General features: G+C 45.2%; 1 protein-coding gene across 2 annotated transcripts in view; it reads right to left on the bottom strand.

Annotated features, from left to right (window-relative positions):
* Window positions 1-12,271, bottom strand: part of Pkd1l3 (polycystin 1 like 3, transient receptor potential channel interacting) — a 56,906-nt gene extending 44,635 nt beyond the window's left edge. For both annotated transcript variants that reach the window (XM_085843586.1, XM_085843587.1), the window contains exons 1-6: window positions 11,965-12,271; window positions 10,266-10,388; window positions 6,901-7,008; window positions 5,715-5,764; window positions 3,120-4,337; window positions 659-790 (exon numbers count right to left, since the gene is read on the bottom strand). In XM_085843586.1, the coding sequence (XP_085699712.1) occupies window positions 659-790; window positions 3,120-4,337; window positions 5,715-5,764; window positions 6,901-7,008; window positions 10,266-10,388; window positions 11,965-12,271 (1,938 nt within the window). The remainder of the gene's footprint in view (window positions 1-658; window positions 791-3,119; window positions 4,338-5,714; window positions 5,765-6,900; window positions 7,009-10,265; window positions 10,389-11,964) is intronic.
* Between the last annotated feature and the right edge of the window lie 7,301 nt (window positions 12,272-19,572).

The following is a 19,572-nucleotide window of genomic DNA, read 5'->3' on the forward strand; positions in this document are numbered from 1 at the left end:
TGAAGTAAGTTCAAAGCCAGCTCGGGATGATTAGTGAGACCCTGCCTCAAACCAATGGATCAGTTGCCTAACTACCCAGAAGGAGACGCAAGGCAAGTTTGATTGGATAGTTTCTAGACACCTACTGTAGCTACTATTATCTTTATTGTGAAGTGTTATTTTCTTTCAGAGTTATACTTATTAAGAGCATCTGTAAACCAGGCATGGTGGGCTGTAGCTTCAATCCCAGCACTCTGGAAGCAGAGACAGGAGGATCTCTGTGAGTTTGAGGCCAGCCTGGTCTACAAAACAAGTCCCAGGACAGCCAGGGCTATTACTCAGAGAAACCCTGTCTCAAAAAAAAAAAAAAAAAAAGATTCAGTCTGACCAGGTATGAGGAAGTGACGTCATCAAACATGGATGCAGAAAACCGAAAGGTCAGAAGCATTCTGATTCTGATGCCTGTCCCAAGACCATCCAGCTGTATCTACGGCAAACTGTCCATCACACCCGTGACTCTGAGAATACCATTGGTTGACAACACACTCCTTTCAGACTTAAAAATAACTCAGCTCTGTTCCCATCAGGTTCTCTCATGGTGCAGGGGGCACAACCTCCACGTTGTTCCTTCCCTTCCTGCTGCTGTGACACCTTGCCCTGCTCCGCTCGCCCTGTTTACCTGAGCTGATGTGGGAGAAGTCGGCCGGAAGTCTCTCAGTCTCTGGAGGATGGCACAAGCTTTCTGGAATTCTCTGTGGACTTGGAAATCAGGAATTGTTGGGACCAGTTCCCCTGCTGTCTCATCCATGGCCTGCTGGGAAGAAAAGATTTTTGTCAGGCTGGAGAGTTGGCTTTGTAGGTAAAGACACTTACAGTGAAGACTGAAGGACCCCAGTTGGATCCCGGGAACCCACAGGATGGAAGGGCAGAACTGGTTCCTAAGAGTTGTTCTCTGACGTGAGTGACGTGAGTGATGTGGTGTGGGCGCACCCACACTCCCAGACACACAAACACATGAAGGCAACAAAAACTTAAAAGATAACATTTTTATCAGAATGATTTATACAGAATTATTTTCATGCATTTGGAGTTTGGTATACCATGTTAATGAACACTGGCCAAGGATAATCTTCCAGGTTTCATGAACTACAGGCTTCAAAAGCGCAGTTAATTTAGGGAGAATCCTTGCTCGTGGGTGGAACTGATTTCTCACTTCCCTCATACATGAGAGAAGATGAGTAGGACTTTTATGGAATGAATAGGATAAAAGCAGATGATGTTGTTGGTAGGATTATAGGCATGAGTTTGCAGAGAGCTTACCTAGAAACACTAGGTTCTGAGTTCAAGACTCAACAATGGGGCAAAGAGTTCATGTTCAAAAGGGAAAAAAAAAAAACCTTTGTAGCAGGAGGTGGGGTGTCAAACTCTTCCCTGACAAAAAAGCAATTCAAGGAGGAAAGGCTGGCACTTCCACATCACAGTCGGTCACTGAAGGAAGCCTGGACTGGGAATTCAAACAGGACTGGAACCTGGAGGCAGGAGCTGATGCAGAGGTCATGAAAGGCTGTCCCTTACTGGATCCCTCAGCATGGCTCGCTCATTCTGCTTTCTTATAGAACTCAGGGCCACCAGCCCAGAGATGGCACCACCCACAATGGGCTGGGCCCTCCCACCCCCATCAATCACTAATCAAGAAAATGCCTTACAGCTGGGTCTTATGGAGAAATCTTCTCAATTGAGGTTCTCTCCTTTCCAATGACTCTAGCTTGTGTCAAGGTGTCATAAGCTAGACTACCTCCTCAGCACACCATCCTCATGGGCTAAATGGTTCACTAGGTTATTCCTCACTTCCTGGGAGAGGTCACTTCCAGAAGGACCCTAGACTGAGAACCACTGTATTGAGGCTTTCACTGAGGTGCAAATAAGATGATGATGTGGGGGTGAGCTGTAGCTGCCACCTCATGACCCACTAGTAGCTGGGCTTTCTGGATGCTATCCTAGCTATAGGCAGTTGTGGAGACACATGCCTCATTTGGTATTTCAGAACCCAGAGCGTACCCTGGGCCACATCATATGGCATATCTTAATATTTATGTAGCCCAGGCTGGCCTTAAATTGACAATCCTCCTGCCTCAGCCTGCTGAGTACTGGGATAAAGGTGTCTGCTACATCACTTGCTTGTGTCTTATTTTCTCACTGTTGCACACATATCTTGAGTTGGGCGACATCACTGAATTCTCTAAACAGCTCCAAAATTTTACCTCTAAACACTTCTGGATATTCACTCTACATTTCTAGCATCTTTTTATTTAAGGAAGTGAATCAAACTCCATTTTTAGGTTAAGGTACTGCAGGCTGGTCCTTCCCTGGTAGAGGACAATGTGGGACAAGTGTGAACCTTTAGCTTCCATCACCATGGGAGTAGAGTAAATGGGGTGTTTTATTTTATTTCATTTTAAAATTAATTATTTATTATTATATGTAAGTACACTGTAGCTGTCCTCAGACACACCAGAAGAGGGCATTGGATCCCATTACAGATGGTTGTGAGTCACTATGTGATTGCTGGGATTTGAACTCAGGACCTTTGGAAGAGCAGTCAGTGCTCTTAACCGCTGAGCCATCTCTCCAGCCCCAAATAGGATGTTTTAATGGGAAAGTGCCAGGTTGCATATGAAGAGGGTTTGAACTTTTTCCAGTAGGAGCGGGGAATGGGATTCTTGCCAGTCACCTTGCCTCAGCGGCTTTACCTCTGGTACAGTGGGGCAGGCTAGCAGACGTCCTTCACCACCCAATGGTGAATAGATGAGTCCTAATCAAAATGTGCCATCAAGTACTGCAGTAGGCACTCAACCCACTGGGAGAGATTGTCTTGGACTCAGTTCATTTTGCTTTTAGTGTACAGCCCTCCTGGGAGGTAAGAGGGTAGCCATCTTCTTTTTAAAATCATAACCCTGGGGGTGTCGTGATAGAAGGACACATGTACTCTTTTCGTGACTATGCTTTTCAAAACTGACGCCTGAACCTGGGGTCATGCACACACTAGGCCAGTGTTTTACCACTCAGCCACATCCCCAGACCTGTAAGTGCTTTTCCAGTGTCGGGAAGCTACCCAGTCATCTTCTGCTTTCCAGACTTACCTGATTGGTTGAACTCTGAAATGACATCTGTGGATGGGTAGAGATGACTCCCAGGGGAGAGTCTTCCTGTGCCTTTGAAGTGATGTCTGCCAAAGCTCTTCTGGCAGGTATTGTGGATTCAGGCCTGCTGACCTCTGTTATAACAGGCCATGGTGGGCTGCTGGATGCAGGTGTGTCTGATGTCCCCTGTGGTGGGCTGCTGGATGCAGGTGTGTCTGATGTCATGTTTGGTGGGATGCTGGATGCAGGTGTGTCTGATGTCCCCTGTGGTGGGCTGCTGGATGCAGGTGTGTCTGATGTCATGTTTGGTGGGCTTCTGGCTGCAGGTGTGTCTGATGTCATGTTTGGTGGGATGCTGGATGCAGGTGTGTCTGATGTCATGTTTGGTGGGCTTCTGGATGCAGGTGTGTCTGATGTCATGTTTGGTGGGCTTCTGGATGCAGGTGTGTCTGATGTCATGTTTGGTGGGCTGCTGGATGCAGGTGTGTCTGATGTCCCCTGTGGTGGGCTGCTGGATGCAGGTGTGTCTGATGTCCCCTGTGGTGGGCTGCTGGATGCAGGTGTGTCTGATGTCCCCTGTGGTGGGCTGCTGGATGCAGGTGTGTCTGATGTCATGTTTGGTGGGCTTCTGGATGCAGGTGTGTCTGATGTCATGTTTGGTGGGCTGGTGGATGCAGGTGTGTCTGATATCCCCTGTGGTGGGCTGCTTGATGCAGGTGTGTCTGATGTCCCCTGTGGTGGGCTGCTGGATGCAGGTGTGTCTGATGTCATGTTTGGTGGGCTTCTGGATGCAGGTGTGTCTGATGTCATGTTTGGTGGGCTGGTGGATGCAGGTGTGTCTGATGTCCCCTGTGGTGGGCTGCTGGATGCAGGTGTGTCTGATGTCCCCTGTGGTGGGCTGCTTGATGCAGGTGTGTCTGATGTCACCTGTGGTGGGCTGCTGGATGCAGGTGTGTCTGATGTCCCCTGTGGTGGGCTGGTGGATGCAGGTGTGTCTGATGTCCCCTGTGGTGGGCTGCTTGATGCAGGTGTGTCTGATGTCCCCTGTGGTGGGCTGCTGGATGCAGGTGTGTCTGATGTCATGTTTGGTGGGCTGCTGGATGCAGATGTGTCTGATGTCCCCTGTGGCCTTCCGGTTGGGGATGTGATTGTCATGTTGTGTGTGGCTTTTGGAGGTGCTGAAGAAGCTGGGTCAATGGGAAAGCACAATGTCTCAAACTAAAAGAGAAAAACATGTAAAGGAAGAGGCTAAATCTTATTTTATCAAGCACAGTAGCACTGGGGCGGTATTCTGTATTCCCTTTGGGACCTTCATGATCTTTAGGACACAGACTGCATACTGCTGTCAAACACCTCTGAGAGAACACCATTTCACACACTGAGGACAACGTGTTTATTGCTCATCATTTAATAACTTACTAAACACCTACTATGTGCTAGGCTGTGTTTGGGAGAACTGGGAGTATTGAACAAAATGAGTCTAGTGTCTGGCCTCCTGGGGCCTCCATGGACGTGGAGATGAGCAGGCACATTCTAGCAGGTACTGAATCCACGCTGGGAAGGGGGCATTCAGACAAGCAGGTGGGGGAGGAAGGTTGTGCTTCTGAGCAGCCCTCAAATGTACAGCAGGAAAAGTGGGCTCTGCCGACATGTCTGAGGACATCTGAGGGGGCCAAAGCTTGCTGGGTGTGTTTGAGGAGGAAGTAGGAGGCCAGAAATGAAGGAGTGGGGATGGGATGGATTGAGCAGTGGATGAGGGGCATGTGCAGTGTCAGCAGTGAGAGTCTGACTCCCATGCTGAGGTCAGACAAGACAGGAAGGGGTAAAAGAACGGGAGCACTGACGGGGGGCAGATGCGGCTGATGCGGCAGCTCGGGCCCTGCTGTCCCTCCTTCTGGCAGCGTTTCTACGGCTGTCAGCTTGGAAAACACTGAGATGGGAATTCCATTTCACCTTTGTCTTTTTTTATATATTGCTAGAAACACTTCTCCAGTTGACATGGGATGGAAGAAACAGAGCAATTTAGATAGGTCCTACCAGGTCATCATGCGGCAGACTCTGAAGGGAAAGCTGAAACTCTGGTAGCTGCCCTGATAGTTGCTGCCTTCCCATCCCTCGGGCCCCCCTCTCTCTCTCTTTGATTTTCAGAGCTTATCTTCTTTATTATTATTATTATTTATTCATTTAATGTATATGAGCACACTCCAGAAGAGGGCATCTGATCCCATTACAGATGGTTGTGAGCCACCATTTGGTTGCTGGGAATTGAACTCAGAACCTCTGGAAGAGCAGTCTTAACCACTGCGCCATCTCTCTAGCCCTCCAGAGCTTATCTTATTGCACCAGTCCTCGGAGTGAATCAGAGGGGAAAACACACAGCAGCAAAGAGGTGGGCATCACATCTGCACGAGAGCCCAGAGATCGGTAGCCAGGATCGTCTTCAGATTACCCGCTAACCTAGCTCTTCCCTGTGCTTTCCTTTCTAGAACACTGTGCCCCGGCACACTCTAAGAGATAATAATAAAATCCTGGCAGGACCCATCAGACCGCAGAGAGCTGAATATGTCACACTTGTCTTGTGACTGCAGTACTTACAAGCTCAGGAGGAGCGGGTTGGTGACACATAGCTAATGGGGGGCCATCTCCTAGAGAAATAAGAAAGCAAAGCTGTATGTGATTAACTTGAAATAATTTAGAAAATGAATCTGATCAATAATACACTGTATGAAATCCTCAAGGAATTAATAAAAGCATTGTTTTTAAAAAGTTGTGAAAAAAAAATAACTGCTTTAGAGAGCTGAGTTTTCAGCCCAGGTGTAGAGCGCTTGCCCAGTATCTGAGAGACCCTAGATTCAACCTCCAGTACTGCCAGGGGAAAAATATTAGTCAAATAATAACCCACAGATTATACTAATAAAATTGTGGGCGTCAGGGTAAAGAGGTATGGTAACTGGATTGCGCATGTTCTTTCAAGATTCTCTCAGGGAGGTCATCTCTGACCTCCAGAATAATCGCTAGATCCACTGTAAATTTGTCTCAGTTTTACCCTCTGGTGTTCTCTCTAATCATCCAACGTGGATATAGACTGTGGTGGTTTGAATAGCTATGTCCGTGTAGCCTCATGTGTTTAAATGCTTGGCCCATGGGGAGTGGCACTATTAGGAGGTGTGGCCTTGTTGAAGAAAGTGCGTCACTGTGGGGGTGGGGCTTTGAGATCTCCTATTCTCAAGCTTTGCCCAGTGTTGGAACATAGTCTCCTCCTTGCTGCCTTTGGATCAAGATGTAGAACTCTTAGTTCCTGCAGCATCATGTCTGCCTGCAGGCTGCCATGCTTCACGCCACGTTGATAGTGGACTGAACCTCTGAAACTCTAAGCCAGCTTCAGTTAAATGTTTTCTTTCATAAGAGTTGCCTTGGTCATGGTGTCTCTTCACAGCAATAAAACCCAAAGACACAGACTAAAGTGTTTTCAGGCAAACGCACCTTCCTCAATTAGCATTTGTTCTTATATGAGGGAGAGCGAACGAGCGAGAAAGAGAGAACAAAATGTTGGGGGGGTGGTTTTGCTATAGAGTACTTGCCTAGTATTCACAGAGCCCCGGGTTTGATAGCCAGCACCACGAATAAAGAAAAGGTCTCCATACCTTTGCATTGAGATCAGACACTCAGACACAAGTAGGTGCTTCCTTGGCTCCTGATACAATCACTCATTTGGATTTAGCTTGGCTCCAGGGACCTCCAGGGATGTCTGGATCACACACTGAGAGATGGAACACGTTACCTGGGATCATATGTCTCTCTGGCTCAGCTCCTCTTCTTTTCATGGGTAACCAAGGACCAGGACCAAACTCATTTCTCCAAATGCTTGCACCTTGAGGGGGAAAGGCGGCTGTGTGGAGTCAACACAAAGGTTTATCTGTTGGTGATGGCTTTGGCTGTAACTCACAAATAGTCATTCCCCCCCTACACACACACACGCACACACCATCAGGAAAACACAATGATTATCAATCATTTCCTCCACATAACAGCAAGGAGATTCTGAAGTAGCCCCCCCCCCCCAGCCACATCTTACTGTATCCTACTGGGAATCTAAAATTGAGTCTAATTAGGCCAACAGGTGAGCGACAGAGGGTTAAACTACTTGTGTGAAAGGACATGCTGAGCAAATTAACTCCCTTGGCGGTTTTGTAGCTCTGGTGGATAGAACTCGGGGCCCAGAAACGACTGGAGTGGCTTTTGTGGTGGTCCAGGCACCAGGCACTTCACCGCTGAGTCACACGCTCAGCCGGATACTGACGTTCTGGAGAGCCTCATTTTCCACATACGCACACACAGGTTCATCACACATCCAAATGGAAGAGCACTAGAGAAAGTCATATAACCATGCTGGCTGCATCTCAACTTAAAGTTAGGACCTCGGTCTTCCTCAGCCTGCATCTGCTCTGCCTGGCGGTCAGCAGAGTGTCTAGTCTAGCTGCTGCCGTTCTTGCATGACTCTCTGTGACCTTACTCAGCCTCCAACAGCCAGGAGCCTTCTGTATTCCCCTTAGAGCAGATGGGAATGGCTCTCATGGGCTCATATATTTGAATGCTTGGTTCCCAGCTGCTGGAACTGTTTGAGAAGGATTAGGAGGCGTGGCCTTGCTGGAGGAAGTGTTTCACGGCGGGTGTTGAAGTTTCAAAAGCCTACACCATTCCCAGGTGGCTCTCTCTCTCTGACTTGTGCTTGTGCCCCGAATGTGAGTTCTCAGTTTCTGCTCTAGCCATCTGTCACCATGCCAACCAAAACAAGAAGAACAAGAAGCCGGCAGCTTTCGTTGCCCTTTGGAACCACACTTCTGCATCTTTTCTGATCTTGAGCAAAATTATTTTGAGAAAATTACTACACCATTCAAGGGCTTCATTTTTATCTCAGGGCATTGCTTCGTCTTTCTGGTTTGTTTTGTGCTGATAGAGTATCACAGACAGAAGTTTAGAGCTGGGAGGGGGTGCAGCTTGGTGTTGGGTGCTTGATTAGTGTGGACAAGACTCTGGATTGCATTAAAGCACAGGAAGAAGAAAAGAGGAAGGGAAAAAGAAGAAAAGAGAGGAGAAAAATAAAAGGAGAAAGAAAAAAAGCCAGAAGTTAACTCTTCTCAGCTCAGGAGCTGGAGAAGTCTGAAGTCATGCTGTTTGGTGAGGGATACATGGGGGGCGGGCAGGGAGAACAGTTGTGGCCTCACACGAAAGAGAGGAGGAGACTATCACCAAATAACAGTCACTAGGGAGGGGACCTGGTGGCCTAGGAACCTCTCAAAGGTTCAAGACAAATGCATTTGCTACTGCTATTTGAGGAAGGTGGTTGTGGTGGTTTGAAGATGCTTGGCCCATGGGAAGTCCACTATTAGGACTTGTAGCCTTGTTAGAATAGGTGTGGCCTTATTGAAGGAAGTTATGTCACAGTGTAGGTGGGCCTTGAGGGCTCCTAGGGCTCAAGCTCTACCCAGTGCAGAAGGGAGAGCATCCCCCTGGCTGCTTGCAGAAGCCAATCTCCTGGTTGCCTTTGGATCACGATGTAAAGTGCTTCGTTTCTCCATCACTGTATCTGCCTGGATGCTGCCATGCTTCCTACCATAATGATAATGGACCAAACCTCTGACCCTATAAGCCAGACTCAATTAAATGGTCCTTTATAAAAGTCGCCTTGGTCATGATGTCTCTTCACAGCGATGATACCCTAAGACAGTGGTCTTTCTATTTGGGACAGGGCGATGATGCAATGAATTCTGTTTTTGTTAGCTACGGCAACTTCATATGTTAAGGAGAACACATTAGTAGGTTTGAAAAGCACAGTGATGTGGCTAGACATGGTGGCACACACCTTTAATCCCAGCGCTCCTGGAGCAGAGACAGGAAGATCTTTTGGAGTTTGAGACCAGCCTGTTCTAAAGAGCCAGTTCCATGACAGCTAGAACTACAAAGTGAGACTCTTGTCAAAAAAAAAAAAGTGGGATAAAATGTCTGTCTAAATTGTCTGTAATATGACAAGGACTTCAAGAGTCCACCGGGTCAAGGCTGAATGCTTTGTGAAGGCAGATACCACTGCCAGGTGTAATTAAAAATGGCAGGTATGTGGAGAGTTAGCTTAGGGGGCGTGTACACTTCTTGCAGAGGACCTGAGTTTGAGTCCCAGACCTCATGTCAGGAGCTCACATCTGCCTCTAACTCCAGCCCCAGTGGGACTCCAGTGCCTCTTGCCTCTATGGGAACCTGAATTCATGTGCACATATATAGAAATGACAGTCATGCCAACACACACACACACACACACACACACACACACATACACTGACCATTCCAATCTTCCAGATGCAGGGAAGCACACTTCTTAGAGCTCATGGCCTCTGGTCTTCTCATTTCCCTATGCCACATTATCATTTCCTTCCCATTCTGTCTCTACAGCCCAGTGCTGATCAGACTAGGGGTGAGCACTCAGGGAGGGAAAGCTACCAGCTCAGTCTGTCCTGCACTTCAACCAGGTCGACCGTGAGAGTTCATCTAGCAGCTAGCATGGAGGGGTGAAGGCATCACTCACTCCAAGGGGCAGTTTCTTGGGATAGCCAGGGTTATGAAACTAGAAACTGCAGGCTGGAGGGATGACTCGGAGGCAAAAGGCACCTGCCACTAAGCCTGATGACCTGAGTTTAAACCCCAGAATCCATCTGGCAGGAGAGAACTGACCCCCACAATTGACCTCTGACCTCCATATGTGTCCTGCGGCACCTGTGCCAACCCCCAACTCCCATCTCCACAGGCAAACAGGACAAGTTAAAAAAGATACCTAAAAATATAGATTCTTGGGTTGGAAAGCAGGCTCAGCGGTTAAGAGCACCGTCTGCTCTCCCAGAGGTCTTGAGTTCAATTCCCAGCAACCACATGGTGGCTCACGACCATCTGTAATGAGATCTGACGCCCTCTTCTGCTGTGTCTGAAGATAACTACAGTGTACTCACATATATAAAATAAATAAATCTTTTTAAAAAGATAGAAATTCTTATATCTGTCCTATGGTCAATTACAGACTATTTAAAATTTATCTTCTCATGTGCATACCTTATGTAATATCAGTTTTGAAACTAAAATTGATGTAGTTTGGTGACTCACCAGCCTGGCAAATGAAATGATGCTTCTCTACGCACTGGTTCCATCTTGAGAAGACAGCATTAGAGCGTGTGACCACGGAAGGGCACTCGCCAGGCTTTTGGTTCCTTAAGGCGTCATCACCTCCTGGAGGGGCACCAGACTCAGTTGAGTCTCACTCTTCAGAGTTAGACGGGGAGGTGGCTCAGTGAGCAAAGCACTTGCTGGGCAAACGTGAGGACCCAAGTTTGAATCCCTGGAGCCCATGTATGGCCAGGCATGGTAGCCTCCCATATCTGTAATCCCAGTGCTCTTAGGTGAGATGGGAGGTGAAGGAAGGAGGATCCTAGAGACCTGTGGGACCTGAGGTATGCTGGGGCAGACAACAAAAGAGACCTTGCCCCAAACAAGGTGGAAGGTGAGGGGAAACATTGGAGTTTGATACTCAGCCTCCACACACGATGGCACAAAGCACACATATGCCCAAATTCTCTGGCTTCCAGCAAATGAAAGGTTACGACTTCTCCCTGAGTATTATAGATTACTCTTCAATATTTAGATATTTTTAATCATAGATCTTAGAATTAATTACCTAGACATTAAGGAGACATGATGATATAATAATTTCTTGGTTTTTTTTTCTTTTTGCTAAAACTGCAAGATTATGGTACCCAATTTTGTAAGAAAGACAATAAAGAGTTAATTTCTCTCCTAGCTTCTGTTTTAGGAAATCTGGAGGCAAAGATAACAAAGAAGGTCATTGTAAAAGATTTTTTTTCTCTTTAGAATCTTGTATAACAGCAGCTATTTGTATACCTGGAAAGCCAACATTCAAGAGGCTTTCCTCTTCATTCAACATTCAAAGGGGCGGGGGGGGGGGAGGAGTGCGTGGGGTGGGGGTGGGGGCAGATTGAGAGTTTGAGACCAGTTTGGGCTGAATACCAAGTTTCAGGACACCTTGCACTATAAAGCAAAACTGTCACAATATAAAACAAAACTGAACAAAAAATTCCAGATACCCCAAATCAAATAAAGCAAAATAACATCATACATGAAGACTCAGGAACTAGGTTTTAGACAGGCTCTGACAAAAAGCTCATTGCCACCGGTCGGTCAATGATGGTGCACACCTTTAATCCCAGCACTCAGGAGGCACAGGCAGGAGGATCTAGGTGAGTTCAAGGCCTGGAACGTGGTCTACAGAGCACATTCCAGGACAGCCAAGGCTACACAGAGAGACCCTGTCTTGGGGGGGGGGGGGGAGTACATTGCTATTGCTATGGAGACAAATGTTGGCCGAGGCACAAAAGTGGAAAGCCTACGGAGAGAGATGATGGTCAAGCTAACCCTTTTTCTGGTTATAAAAGCTGAAAGGGGGCTGGAGAGATGGCTCAGAAGTTAAAAGCACTGGCTGCTCTTTCAGACATCCCGAGTTCAATTCTCAGCAACATGGACACTCACAACCATCTGTAATGGATCTGATGCCCTCTTCTGGCAAGCAGGTAGATGTGCAGATAAAGCACTCATACGTAAAATAAATAAATCTCAAAAAGGGAAAAAGCAATACCTTAAAATGTAATTCGATAAATAAATAAATAAATAAATAAATAAATAAATAAATAAATAAATAAATAAAGCGGAAAGGCCAAAGACGATTTTCTTCCACCCTAGAACACAGCACAAAGAAAGCTTTTCCCCTCAACATTCAACACGAGAGCCCTACCTGTCTGATTTATCCCTGGATGCGTTCCTGTCAGCGTCAGGTTTCCCCTGACCCACCACACTGTTTCTTCTTTCAGGAAGCTTTTGAGGAAACCCCGAAGCTTGGGGTTCCACGTGTGGGCTAGGAGTCCTCTCTGGGCGTGGCAGTAGTTATCTGCTTCCTGGAAGTTACAGAAAAGTCTGTTAAGCTGATAGCATCTGTTTTCCCCATGTTGCTCCGGGATGCTTGGTTCACGTCCCAAAATATCACCCAGAATGACACCGATTCTAATGTACAGCCAAAGCCAGGACCGCCTCTGCAAGAGCATTTTCTCTCTGCGCTGAGTGAGAAGAGAGAAGATGTATGGAGGCTCGGCAGCTGCCTGGGCTTTTAAATAGGACTCAGTGAGTTTGTCAGAATCGTCCGTATTGTTCTTTTGTGGGTTGGGAACAACCTGCCAAGGAGAGAAAGGTTTTGTTTTGTTTAGCGAGCTCAGATGGAGTTCTCACCGGCTGCAAATGAATAGTAAACGGGGCTTTACAGTCGGGGGCACCAATGTCTCCATCTGTGTTTACATGCCCAGATGTATCTTTAGCAAATTAAAAACCCATTATGACCCCAAGGCTACCTGCAAGCAGGGAGAGGTTGGTGGATATCGAAGCCAGTGTTACTAGACTTGGCGAGTTTAGTTCTTAAAGCATGGACTCTAACACAGAACCTTATGCACTCTATACAAGCACCCTAGCAATGAGGTATGTGTCCAGAAAAATGGATACTTTTTTATGAAAAAGAAAACTTTCTTTTGTTGTTGTTACTTTCAAGACAGGGTCTCACTACGTATCCCTAAGCTGTCCTGGAACTCACTATGTAGACCAAGCTAGACTCGAACTCAGAGAGATCTACTTGCCTCAGCCTCCTGAGTGTTGGTATTAGAAGTGTATTATACATATATATGTGTGTGTGTATATATACACACATATACATATATATACACACACATATATATACATATACACACATGTATACACATACACACATATATATCCTCTTTTTTATCTAATCATCTGTCATCTGTTTACAGGCATCTGAGCCACTGCTGTAGCTTGGCTGTGGTTAACAGTACTGAGTATTAATATGGACACATAGGCTCTCTTCTGAGTGCTGACTTCATTCCCTGTGGGTATACACCTAGTTTCCGTATAGCAGAGTCATATAGCATCCTTGTAGTTTGTTTTTTAGGAACCTCCCTATTGTTTGCTACAGGTTCCACGTGGTTACACTCCCACCAACAGTGTGTAAAGGTAACTTCCCCCGATTTTGATGAGGGCCATTCTGAGTGACATGAAATGGATTCCCAGCGTAGCTTCGGGTTGTATTCTCCTGATGGCTGAGGATGAAGGGTTAATGGTGTCTAAGCAGCAGCTGGGCTGAGAGGCTCTGGGCAGGAAAGTTGATTGACAGATGACATCTATGGAAGCTCCTGATCAGGAGATCCACACAAACCCGCCGGGAACTACCACTTCCTGACTACAGGGGAAATGACCTGCAGATGGACTGGGCTCTTCTGTCCCCAAAGTCCTATAAAACCCCAAGACCCTAACTCCACATGTACATGGTCCTTGTTCCTGCAGAGAGACCATCACCTTTCACTGTGCTGAGAAAAGAACAAAGTGCTCCCAGGGAAGGCCAGTTTATTTTTTTATTTCTGTGGCAACTCAGTCTAACACAGGGTGTGTAGCATCTCCCCCTCCCCATATTTATCAGCCGTTAGCTGTCTGAGAAGTGTCAGCTCAGATCATTTGCCATTTATTGATTTCATTACTTATTCTCCTAATAACTTTTTTTTGAGTCCTATTATACATCCTGGATACAACCCTTTGCCAGAATACTGGGCTGACAAAGATAGTATTTATTTGAAAAACTCAATCGTCCACTTTCTCCATACCTATTCAACATTGTACTTGAAGTCCTAGCCAGAGCAATTCGACAACAAAAGGAGATCAAAGGGATACAAATTGGAAAAGATGAAGTCAAAATATCACTTTTTGCAGATGATATGATAGTATATATAAGTGACCCTAAAAATTCCACCAGAGAACTCCTAAGCCTGATAAACAGCTTCGGTGAAGTAGCTGGATATAAAATTAACTCAAACAAATCAATGGCCTTTCTCTACACAAAGAATAAACAGGCTGAGAAAGAAATTAGGGAAACAACACCCTTCTCAATAGTCACAAATAACATAAAATATCTTGGCGTGACTCTAACTAAGGAAGTGAAAGATCTGTATAATAAAAACTTCAAGTCTCTGAAGAAAGAAATTATAGAAGATCTCAGAAGATGGAAAGATCTCCCATGCTCATGGATTGGCAGGATCAACATTGTAAAAATGGCTATCTTGCCAAAAGCAATCTACAGATTCAATGCAATCCCCATCAAAATTCCAAATCAATTCTTCAACGAATTAGAAAGTGCAATCTGCAAATTCATCTGGAATAACAAAAAACCTAGGATAGCAAAAACTCTTCTCAAGGATAAAAGAACCTCTGGTGGAATCACCATGCCGGACCTAAAGCTCTACTACAGAGCAATTGTGATAAAAACTGCATGGTACTGGTATAGTGACAGACAAATAGACCAATGGAATAGAATTGAAGACCCAGAAATGAACCCACACACCTACGGTCACTTGATCTTCGACAAGGGAGCTAAAAACATCCAGTGGAAGAAAGACAGCATTTTCAACAAATGGTGCTGGCACAACTGGTTGTTAACATGTAGAAGAATGCGAATCGATCCATTCCTATCTCCTTGTACTAAGGTCAAGTCTAAGTGGATCAAGGAACTTCACATAAAACCAGAGACACTGAAACTTATAGAGGAGAAAGTGGGGAAAAGCCTTGAAGATATGGGCACAGGGGAAAAATTCCTGAATAGAACAGTAATGGCTTGTGCTGTAAGATCGAGAATTGACAAGTGGGACCTCATGAAACTGCAAAGCTTCTGCAAGGCTAAAGACACCATCAATAAGACAAAAAAACCACCAACAGATTGGGAAAGGATCTTCACCTATCCTAAATCAGATAAGGGACTAATATCCAATATATATAAAGAACTCAAGAAGGTGGACTCCAGAAAGTCAAATAACCCCATTAAAAAATGGGGCTCAGAACTGAACAAAGAATTCTCGCCTGAGGAATACCGAATGGCAGAGAAACACCTGAAAAAATGTTCAACATCCTTAATCATCAGGGAAATGCAAATCAAAACAACCCTGAGATTCCACCTCACACCAGTCAGAATGGCTAAGATCAAAAATTCAGGTGACAGCAGTTGCTGGCGAGGATGTGGAGAAAGAGGAACACTCCTCCATTGTTGGTGGGATTGCAAGCTTGTACAACCACTCTGGAAATCAGTCTGGCGGTTCCTCAGAAAATTGGACATAGTACTACCGGAGGATCCAGCAATACCTCTCCTGGGCATATATCCAGAAGATGTCCCAACCGGTAAAAAGGACACATGTTCCACTATGTTCATAGCAGCCCTATTTATAATAGCCAGAAGCTGGAAAGAACCCAGATGTCCCTCAACAGAGGAATGGATACAGAAATTATGGTACATTTACACAATGGAGTACTACTCAGCTATTAAAAAGAATGAATTTATGAAATTCCTAGCCAAATGGATGGACCTGGAGGGCATCATCTTGAGTGAAGTAACACAATCACAAAAGAACTCACACAATATGTATTCACTGATAAGTGGATATTAGCCCAAAACTTAGGATACCCAAGATTTAAGATACAATTTGCTAAACGCATGAAACTCAAGAAGAATGAAGACCAAAGTGTGGACACTGTGCACCTTCTCAGAATTGGGAACAAAACACCCAGGGAAGGAGTTACAGAGACAAAGTTCGTAGCGGTGATGAAAGGATGGACCATTTAGAGACTGCCGTATCCAGGGATCCATCCCATAATCAACTTCTAAACGCTGACACCATTGCATACACTAGCAAGATTTTGCTGAAAGGACCCAAATATAGCTGTCTCTTGTGAGACGATGCTGGGGCCTAGCAAACACAGGAGTGGATGTTCACAGTCAGCTATTGGATGTATCACAGGGCTCCCAATGGAGAAGCTAGAGTAAGTACCCAAGGAGCTAAAGGGATCTGCAACCCTATTGTTGGACCAACATGATGTACAAACTAGAACCCCGGAGCTCTTGTCTCTAGCTGCATATGTATCGAAAGATGGCCTAGTCAGCCATCAATGGAAAGAGAGGCCCATTGGACTTGCAAACTTTATATGCCCCAATATAGGGGAATGCCAGGGCCAAAAGAATGGGAATGGGTGGGTAGGGAAGTGGGGGGCGCTATGGGGGACTTTTGGGATAGTATTGGAAATGTAATTGAGGAAAATATGTAATAAAAATATAAAAAAAAAAAAAAAAAGAAAAACTCAATCATTGGGGGCTGGAAAGATGGCTCCGTGGTTAATAGCACTTGTTCTTGCAGAGGACCCAGGTTCAATTCCCAGCACCCACATGCTGGATCCAGCCTTCTTCTGGCTTTGAAGGTACCAGGCCATGTGCATGGTATACATACATACAGACAGACAGACAAAACACCCGTATACATAAAATAAAAATAAATAAAATCTTTCAACTTTTTTTTTTCGAGACAGGGTTTCTCTGTATAGCCCTGGCTGTCCTGGAACTTACTCTGTAGACCAGGCTGTTCTCAAACTCAGAAATCTGCCTGCCTCTGCCTCCCAAGTGCTGGGATTAAAGGCATGAACCACCACTGCCTGGTTTAAATCTTTTAAGTCATTTAAAGGACTCAATGAGAATAGTTTTCTTCTCTGGTTCTCTGGGCATATATATATATGTATGTATGTACACACACACACACACACACACACACACACACACATATATATATATATATATATATATATATATATATGTGTTTATTTGACCAGAGAGAATGTGATCATGTCATCTGTCAGAAAAATGGATGGAACTGGAAGTTTTCATGTTAAGCAAAAATAAGTCAGATGCAGACGAAGAATTATCACATGGTTTCTCCCATATGTAGAGGCTAGAATTTAAAGGCAATCTGGAACCAGTAGAGGAAACACTATGGGAAGTTCAGGGGACTAGGGAGAGGGAGGAGAAGGAGGGGGTAAGATAACTTAGTCAGGAGTATGAACCTCACTGAAATAGGATACATTCGTGTCTGGAAACACCAAAGGCTCTGGCTCTACAAGGAAGCTCTTTAATAGAACAGTAATGTGTATTGTTATAGTACACACTATGTAAAGAACATATATTATAATACACACTCTGTAAGAACATGCACATTATAACACACATTGTGTAAAGAACGTAGTTACAGGACACACTAGCTAATATGTAGTGACGTACATTAACACGTCTGTCATCTCAGAGTTACCCCTGAAAACTCTTTTTGTGACAGGGTCGGTGAGACCTACTCATGCAGCAGGAACCCCACTCCCAGCAGGATTCTACTGCAGACGAACATAAAGACCATTGCCGATAAACCTCTAGGCTTGTGTGTCCTCCATGTTTGCTGCCACTGGGATTGGTTCGGATGGCTGTATTCTTTTTCTTACCTGCACGAAACCAAAACCACACATGAACCGTATCTTGAAGCTTGCTCCAAGCCATATAAGCAGTCATAAAAGCCAGATAAACAGGTGATGGAGAAAGGAACACAAATTAAACACAAACCATGCCAGAAACCAACAAAGCCCCAAGTTGGCGGAACCTAACAGCAGATCTTCGTGGTCCTGGCCTCTGACCATGCTTTGACTGTGGCATGCACAATATATCACGCCATGGCAAAGCTTCAGTTTTAGAACCTGTTTTTGGTCATTGCTTTGCTGAAAACCCTTTGTTTAAAGAGCTCGCCACTGGTTCTCCCCTGTTGCATGCCCTTCACTGTTCCGTGCAGCTGGCTATCTTCTTTTGTAACATAGATGTGCGCAAACGCTTGGCAGCATTCAGGGTTGAGACGGTCATCGAAGCAGCCCAGACAATGCCTAGTTTCTCTCTGCTGTGTTTGGTGAGTGTATTGTGGCAACTGAATTTGGGGCCCTGAGCATGGACTCTGCCACTGAGCTATGTGTGTACTCGGCTCTTAGTGCCTTTATGTGTTTTGAAAACCATTCCAGAAGCAGACATCAATACTATAAGCCCTCTAAAGAACAGAATCTGAGGACACATCCCCTTAGTTTTAAAATATTGCAGTATTCAATGGAAGGGCATAGCATAGTCCACACTCTGCAAAGGTCTAGTTAGGGAAGGAATGAAATAATTGTTGTTAGTGATAAGAGGAAAAATGTCACCACAGAGGGACAGACAGCTTGAGAGGGAGAAGGTTCAGATGAGCAATGTATTTGAGTTGAACCAGGAGTGAAAGACCATCTCATTTACAAAACCAAACTCATCACAATTCCCAGACTGACCAGAGAGATCCTGTTAACCAGAAAACCATGGCTATAATACAGTCTCTAGAGCAAATGACTGCCAGCCAAGGTGATGAGACCCAGCAATGTCATCTGCTGGTGCTAACGGAGCCGTGAAGACAAGTGCACCTAAACGAGGCTCAACCACAGACCCAGCGCTGTAGAAGGTAATGAAAGGGATTCCAGAAACGTCTGTGACTTCTTAAAGACAACGAACAAACACACACACACAAACCAAGGGTGTCTATGATAAACTTATACCCTATGCTGTACCAAGTGGGAACACTGAAAGCATTTCCTCTAAAATCAGGAATGAGTAAAGGCACCCATTTCCCAGTTTTACTCAGTACAGCACTGAGATTATTCCCTAGAGAGCAATGAGGCAAGAGAAAGGAATAGAAGAGCTACAAACAGGACACAGAGAACTTAAGTACTCCTATTTGTAGACAATATGAGCCTATACCTAAAAGGCATTGAGAATTCCACCAGAACACTCTAATAGACAATACCAATGTTCAGGAAAATACCACGATACAAAATAAATACACCAAAGTGGTATATACCTTTGGTCCCAATATTAGGGAGCCAAAGGCAGGCAGACCTCTGAGTTTCCAGGCCACAAATAAACCCCAAATCAAAACCAAAAACCAAAATCAATATAACAAACCCATCCTCAAGCAGTAAGACAGCTCAGTGGGCAAAGGTGCTTGCTGCCAAGCCTGACAGCTTGAGTTCTGTCCCCAGAAAGCACGTGATGCAAAGACAGGACTGATTCCTGCGAGTTGTACCCTGATCTTTATACATGTGCCATGATACACACACACACACACACACACACACACACACAGTTATTTACTGGCCTACACATGTCTGCCATAGCAGGCTGCTCCCTGAACTCTCTCACACACAGAACAACAAATTTAAAACAAAAACAAACAAACATTCAATCACTAACCCAAACTCCTAGATATGTCACTTGTAGGTATAGTCCCTAAATAATCCAAGGTGGCATATGACAGAGGTGCCTGTACATCTGTGGTTTTTGGAGCAATATTCACAACAGCCAATTTATGGAAGCAGTAACAGACAAACAGATCAAGACAATGATATATATGGTACATATATAGTATGGAACAAC

The sequence above is a fragment of the Mus caroli genome, unplaced genomic scaffold, assembly GCF_978045245.1.
Source record: "Mus caroli unplaced genomic scaffold, Mus_caroli_1 scaffold_10, whole genome shotgun sequence".
NCBI classification, from domain to species: Eukaryota; Metazoa; Chordata; class Mammalia; order Rodentia; family Muridae; genus Mus; species Mus caroli.